Source organism: Physeter macrocephalus, chromosome 6 (genome assembly GCF_002837175.3).
Source record: "Physeter macrocephalus isolate SW-GA chromosome 6, ASM283717v5, whole genome shotgun sequence".
Lineage (NCBI taxonomy): Eukaryota > Metazoa > Chordata > Mammalia > Artiodactyla > Physeteridae > Physeter > Physeter macrocephalus.
The window spans coordinates 64663007-64670264 of NC_041219.1; the positions used below are offsets into that span (position 1 = coordinate 64663007).

General features: G+C 38.9%; 1 protein-coding gene and 1 long non-coding RNA gene across 2 annotated transcripts in view; one reads left to right on the forward strand and one right to left on the reverse strand.

The window, feature by feature from the left end:
• Nucleotides 1–7258, reverse strand: part of SLC15A5 (solute carrier family 15 member 5) — an 83941-nt gene that overhangs the window by 73082 nt on the left and 3601 nt on the right. Inside the window, 2 exon segments of the mRNA XM_007100395.2 lie at nt 5625–5742; nt 5745–5846. Of these exon segments, the coding sequence (XP_007100457.2) occupies nt 5625–5742; nt 5745–5846 (220 nt within the window).
• The window catches only part of LOC102990584 (uncharacterized), a 70483-nt gene that overhangs the window by 43821 nt on the left and 19404 nt on the right, over nt 1–7258 (forward strand). The gene's annotated exons all lie outside the window — the stretch shown is intronic.

The window sequence follows — 7258 nt, forward strand, 5'->3', positions numbered from 1 at the left end:
CTGCATCGGCAGGCGGACTCCCAACCACTGCGCCACCAGGGAAGCCCAAAAGGTTTACTTTTAATTAAGAAATTGGGGTGGGGGGGAATGCTTCACTCTCTTTCTCCTGCCCTCCCTGCCTTTCTCACTCTTTTAACTTGCTCTCATTCCCTTTCTTTGTTCCCCGTCTTCTGTCAAATCCCAATTTTAACAGTTGTTTATGTTGTTGAAGAGGAAAACCACAGGCCCCAAATGGCGTCACTTGTGCTAAAGCCCATGATACCAAACCTGGGCTTAGATACAGGACTTAATTGCAGTTTCGAGCTTCTCCAGAAATGTAATCTTAATCAACCAGTCTGGAATTTTCTGGTCAGCATCAACGAGGTCATCTGTCATGTGGGCCCTCTCCATCCCCCAGAAGAAAAGGCAATCTATGTGGTAAAACCCTTGCCATTCCCTCCCCACCCCACCTCCCCCAAAAGAAGATACCCTGGCCTAAAAATAATGCTGCCTTTTCTTTTGCGAATAGCTCCCTTGCCCTTCCCTTCTTCCTATAAAAACCTTCCATTTTGTACAACACCTCAGAGCACGCTTGTAGTTGCTGGATGGGGCACTGTCCAATTCATGAATCGCCTAATAAAGCCCATTAGGTCTTCAAATTTCTGCCGTTGAATTTTGTTTTTTTTAACCATGTGTATCATTTTCTCATTTCCTGAGTTTAAGATCTTTGAACCACTGCGTGTTTATTGATAAAAATAAGTCCCTGCTGATGCACCTACCAAGCTTAAAAGCGACCAAGCAGGGCTTAAAAAAAAGCAGCAGGCTGCAGGATCAGTAAGAAATGTAAGAAATTTCTCTCTTTTTTTTTTTTCTTTCTTCAATACTTTTTAGTTTACATGGTTATATGTTGGAGAGGTATTCTGAGTGTATTTTCTGAAAGTTTTCAATTCTGGCCAAGATAATGAAGGAGGGGCCTGTTGTAATTGGGGTGAGTGGGTAGCATTTGTTAAACTTGGCTAGAGCCTATGAAAATAGAATTTTGGAAGGTCTAGTGATTTCTTAGAAAGCTAGTTACAAGCTATTCCTCAGTATGCAACCTAGAGGATATTCTGAGTGCAAGCATACCTCAGAGATACTGTGGGTCCGGCTCCAGACCACCGAGATATAACAGGTTGCACAAAGTTTTTGATTTCCCAGTATATATAAAAGTTATGTTTCCACTCTATTGTAATGTACTAAATGTGCAATAGCATTATGTCTAAAAAGATAACGTGCATGTCTTAATTAAAAATACTTTATTGCAAAAAATGCTAACCATCATCTGAACCTTCAGCGCATGGTGGTAGTAACATCAAAGATCACTGATCACAGATCACCCTGATAAATATAATAATAATGAAGTTTGCATAGTGTGGGAATTACCACATGCTTCACAGAGACATGAAGTGAGCAAATGCTTTTGGAAAAATGGCACTGATAGACTTGCTGGACACAGAGTTGCCACAAACTGTCTGTAAATTTTACAAAATTTAAAATTTATAAAAATTTATAAATTTATAAAATTAAAAAATTTTATCACTGTGAAGCACAATAAAGCAAAGCAATAACACGAGATACGCCTGTATTAATGAGTACTAATAAGACTATTCCATGAACTGTTTTGATTTTGTTAGCTGAAATTATGATTTTACTACTGCAGAATTATGTAAATTCATATTTTGTTTCTCTTCTCAAGGATTAGGTAGACTTTCTCAAACAGGTAGATTTCTAAGTGTGGTAAAAAATTGTGAGGAATCATCAAAAATTTTGGAAGCATCCTTGTACGAAATAGGTGCTTCCCTCAATGTCTAGCTCCATTTCTTTTCAAGACTATTTCTAGACCACGTTTGGAATCCACTTTCCTTATGTCTCTGGAACTGTTTTCAAAATTCTGAAGCACTTGCTAAAAATGCACGTTTGTTCCCCAGCTGTGCTCCCAGGAAATTCTGATCTAGGAGGTTGGGGGTAGGGCATGGGAAACGTTTTTTAACAAAGCCCTCAAGTGATTCTTAAAATCATGCAATGCTGCTTGAGAGCAGTGGTTCTCAAACGTGACTACTTAGGCAGCTTAAAAAAAATCCTAGTCTCTGATGCCCACCTCAAATCAACATAATCAGAACTTGTGGTGGTGGGGCCCAGGCATCAGTATTTTTTAAGGGTCCTCAGGTGGCTTTCTTGGACGTCTAGGATTGAGAATCACTGCTCTCAAACAACACGCAAGTAAATATTAAAACAGCTTTGGAAAAAAGGCTGTGGGATAATAATTTTTTTACTTCTAGTGTTTTCCCAAGATAAAAGGTATTAAATTTGAGCAAGTATTTTAAAATCAGAACACTTTCGTATGAGACAGATATTATGTAGTGTCAAACTGAGTACCAGATATTCCAAATTTCTGGGATGGAATATGTCAGTCTCTAGACTTTTTCAAGAAATTTATACCAATCTACTATTTGAGCCTTTAAATCATATATAATTCACTCTGGTAACTGGTTAGTAACAGACTATGATATGCAGATGGGATGCAAATTATCAGGTGAAATAAGTAGAGACACGAGGAAGCAAGATTTAAGATTAATTGTGGTAGGATTTAAAATTATGGTCATGAACAGACTTAATTATTCACCATTCATTTTGTTTCCAGAAAAGATTCTGCACAGGTGTGTTTACTTAGATGATCGCCAGTATGGTAACTCTTATTGTACATGTCAGATTTTGGAAAATGCTGAAAGAGCCAGGTTCCGATCTGGACGATGGCACAAGGAGATGTTGGCAGATTATCATGCCTCTTGATTTCAGGGAGTTTAGCTTTATTCTTTCAGTTAGGTACATAGTTGAGGAAGATCCGGTACCAGATGGTGATGTTGGCTGGGAGGGGTTTTCTCACCTACATTTGGCAGCTCTACTCGGAAGTGGTGCTTTCAGTGCTTTAGACTTCCAGTCTATACTATTTCACATGATCATTGGGAAGCTTTAGGTGGTAGAGATGCAATGACACACCTCATTAAGGTCCCGTAACTATGAACATCTGACATCTATGCTGAAAACAGAACTGGATGCAGCCTTCCAGTGGTTATAGGTTCAAGGGCTGTGTTGCTTTTTTTTTTTTTTTTTTTTCAGTTTATAAGTGATTTAATAAGCATACCACTGCTGTCGTTAAACCAGAAAAATATATGTAGTAGAAACTTGAATTAGAATATATTACTAAAGACTTGAATTCAAAAATTTGAAAAGTAATAAGTCTTTCTGTAGGGAGAGATTAGTGGTCAAAAGTTAGCTGTGTTGCTTTTTTAAAGACACTGCTGAAATTCATTATATTAACCAAGCTTGTAATTTCTAGAGGCATTTTTGACTTGGAGAAATAGATTATAAATCAATGGGCTGCTCCTTTTAAAGATGACCTTCTCCTAAATGGCCTTCCTCTTTCCCAGAAGTTGGACGATGATTTTAGCTGATGACTTATTCGTCATTTAATAATAACAGTCATAATTACCCTGATATGAATGCCTACTGTGCTAGGATACTTTGTGTAAAAACTCCACAACAGCCCTCCAAGGTATCCCCATTCTGTGCTTTGAGAGGTGAAGGAACTTGCTGAAAACCATAAGACTCCTAAGTGACAGAGCCAGGATCCTGCCAGCTCTCTGGCCGCCCAGCAGGGGCTCTGTCCATCTTGCCACCAACTCCTGCGGTACGTACAAGAATAGAATGAACAGTCATTTCTATAAAGCGCAACAAGCAGCTGTTCATAAAAGTTTAGTATTTGAACTGAGGAAAAAAAACAACCATATTCAGCCTTCAAGGAGCTTATTATTTCTACAGTCTCTTATCACATTAAAGAATAACACCCTGGTTCTTTATACACATTTCTAGGTGCTTAACTTTAAAAAATATTGCATGATTCCTTTATCAGAGATTTTAATGAAATCAGAAAATAATAAGTAACCAAATCGAAATGTGTTCATCCTAAATTTGGCCTGGCTACAGAAATTCATTTTCACCCCATTCCTCATCCCCGCCTTTGCAATGTCTTAAAGCACGAACCCACTGGGTGTTCCCTCCGTTTCCCCAAGGAAATATTTCATTCATATAATGTCTCCTTTGTAATCAACACTGAGAAATGTCACTTTGATTAACCACAACTCTGAATGACTAAGACCACAGTACAATAAATTCTCCAGAGCTATCTTTCAGAACAACTGATTGCTCTTTAGTCTTAATCCTCCAGAGTCTTATTTAATCAAAATGATGTTGCTAATTAAGGATTAAAACCTCCGAATAGAATAAAAAAGAAGGATTTTTCTTTCTCCTTGGGGCAGGTCAAGGAGGCAGAATTTGCTGTAAGGAAGTAAAAAGTCCCTTCCACCTTTGGTAAAATTGCATTATTCTCTGACGTTTGGACTTAATCCAAAATAGGCCTGAGTGCTTTGTAATATTAATATAATCGGGGGATGGGGTGGGAAGAAGGAAAGAAAGAAGGAAAAAAAAGAAAGAAGAAAAGAAAGACAGAAAGAAAAAGGAACTGTCTTAGATAGCTATATGTACCTAGATAATATTTATTCTAAATTTTTCTCATTTAATCTTTTTAATATGAATTTTCTTTAAACATTTTGTTTGATGCTGTCTGTGCATTGCTTTTATCCATTGCTAACATTGATGGAATGGCAGAATATTTTAGAAAAATGATGCTAACCCATTTCACAGAGAAGAGGAAGCAAAAGACAATATATCTCCTATATATTTGACATCAACTGGTGAATGCCAATAACAACAACAGAATTCTCTACTAAACGCTGAAATACTCTATCTTAAGATCAAAATCTCAATTTTTCCTTGAATTTGCATTTGATAATAAAAATTGGTTCCTTGAAAACACATAAAACTGTATAAGAACTCACTAAGAGAGACAAAGATATATAGAAATGTAGTTTGATTTCCATGGAATACAAATTCTTTCAGGTGCTGGGGGTGAAGTGGATGTTAAATAGAGATGCTGGTTGATGTTCTAATGAATTGTAAAATACTTCTTCCATCCTTTTCATCTTCTCTCTGAATTTATAATCTCGGCCGTGTTAGTCTATTACAATGTAGACATAACTAATAATGTCTACTGCTTATTGATTACCACTATGTGCCACATTCTCTGCCAGTAATACACATATTATTACCTCTAATAAAACCCAGGAAGAGGTATTTTTATAACCCTTCAGAAATGGTTAAACTCATAAAGAAGAAATGACTTGACCAAGGTCAGGCAACTGTGTGAAGTAGAATTGAGATTTCCACCAAGGCCTGTTTGGCTACAAAGCCACATTCTATTCAATATGACAGGCCATCTCACACTTGTTTACTTGGAGGATAAAGTCATCAGTGTGTTTCAAGAAGGTGCTGGTAAACTGTGTTGGTCTGTACCTGACTCATAGGCTCCCAGACTACTGGCTGAATCATTGTCAAAAGTATTGTCCCATTGTCACCCAGCCCAATCAATGACAAAGACTGAACAACCATCATCAGAACGGGACCAGAGAGCAAACAATGAGAAATGCCCAAAGGGGGGGGATGTCTGTTCCGGAGAATGCCTGTTTTCTCTCCTAGCCAGCGCTACTTACCTGTCAAAAAAGGACATTTGTTTCTGGGATCCATACTCCTGAAGGCTGTAAGCACCCAGTGGACAGACGATGGCCCTTATTCCTCCTGTGCCGAGGCAGATGGCCACCAGTGCTACGTGAACAGCCTGGTCTGTTCCTTTTTTGGTATGTTGTTAATCATATGGTGAGTGCCTCTGTAGAAACCCTCCAAGGGAAAAGCAGCCACAGATAACAAAGCAGAGCCTATAGACAGAGGGAAAAAAAAAGGAATAAATATGTATAGACCACTAACTCACCAAACCACATCAGAAATAAGGTTTTTCCTCTGAACATAGCCTCGTTATGCAATTGTCTTATTAAAATATTAATCATGGCAATTCTGGAGGTAATACGATTTTCCTAAATGTAAATATTACCCTCAGTGTACGTTTTTAATGAATCCAAAGTCCTAGTTTTTTTCCCCTCAGACTTGAACTACATCTCAGAGAACGTACAAGCAAATCGTGTCCATTTTAACAAAGTTAAAACAATTCAGAAATACCTGATGTGAGACACTAAAGATGTTTGCAGTCCCACCCCCAGAGAAAAACCACCGTTCACAAGGGTTATTTGTTCTTAATCAACAGAGTGAGAGAAACCGCAATGATCTCAGACATCTCGGAAGCCTGTTAAAGAAAACGTTTTAAGAAGAACGTTATTGTAGTTAGAGGAGAACATAACCTCTCTTTTCCTTTTCTACTTCGCTTTTTCCTTTTAAATCCCTTTTATTTCTCGCATTTCTCCTTCAGCGGCGTGGAGCCTCCTTTGCCACACACATAGGTGAGAGGCTGGGGACGGGTGTGAGCTGAGTAATGCAGCACAAGTGGCAAGGAGGGAGGAGAGAGTGACAAAGAAATGTTGAAATCACTTCGCTGTACTCCTGAAACCAACACGACATTGTAAATCAACACAGACCTCAATCAAAACCAAAAGCAGGGCTTCCCTGGTGGCGCAGTGGTTGGGAGTCCGCCTGCCGATGCAGGGGACACGGGTTCGTGCCCCGGTCCGCGAAGATCCCACATGCCGCGGAGCGGCTGGGCCCGTGAGCCGAGGCCGCTGGGCCTGCGCGTCCGGAGCCTGTGCTCCGCAACGGGAGAGGCCACAACAGTGAGAGGCCCGCGTACCGCAAAAAAAAAAAAAAACAAACCAACAAAAAGACGGTGGAGCCGCCTTCTCACTTCCGTCTTGCAGGGACCAAACTTGAAGACTTTCCTTGTCTAATTATTATCACTCAATTCCATACTTTTGCTAAGCTATTTATAGTTTGCAAAACATTTTTGCATACTACATTGTTTGACCTTGGAAAAACTTTGTGATGTCAGAGGATAGATTTTTTTTTTTTTAATTCTGATTTTTCAAAAAAAAGAAAAAGAAGAAGAAACAGGTTTGTTGAGGCTAAGTGACTTACCCAATGTTACGGAATAACCCAGTTGTGATCTCCCTCTTGAAATTCCTGTTATCACATGATCAAATCATCAATTTTGGGGGGGTTCAATTTGATTAGGGAAAAATGGCTTCTCCATGTTAGTTTTCACCTCCATTTTTTTTTTTTTTTTTTTTTTTTTTTTTTGTGGTACGCGGGCCTCTCACTGTTGTGGCCTCTCCCGTTGCAGAGC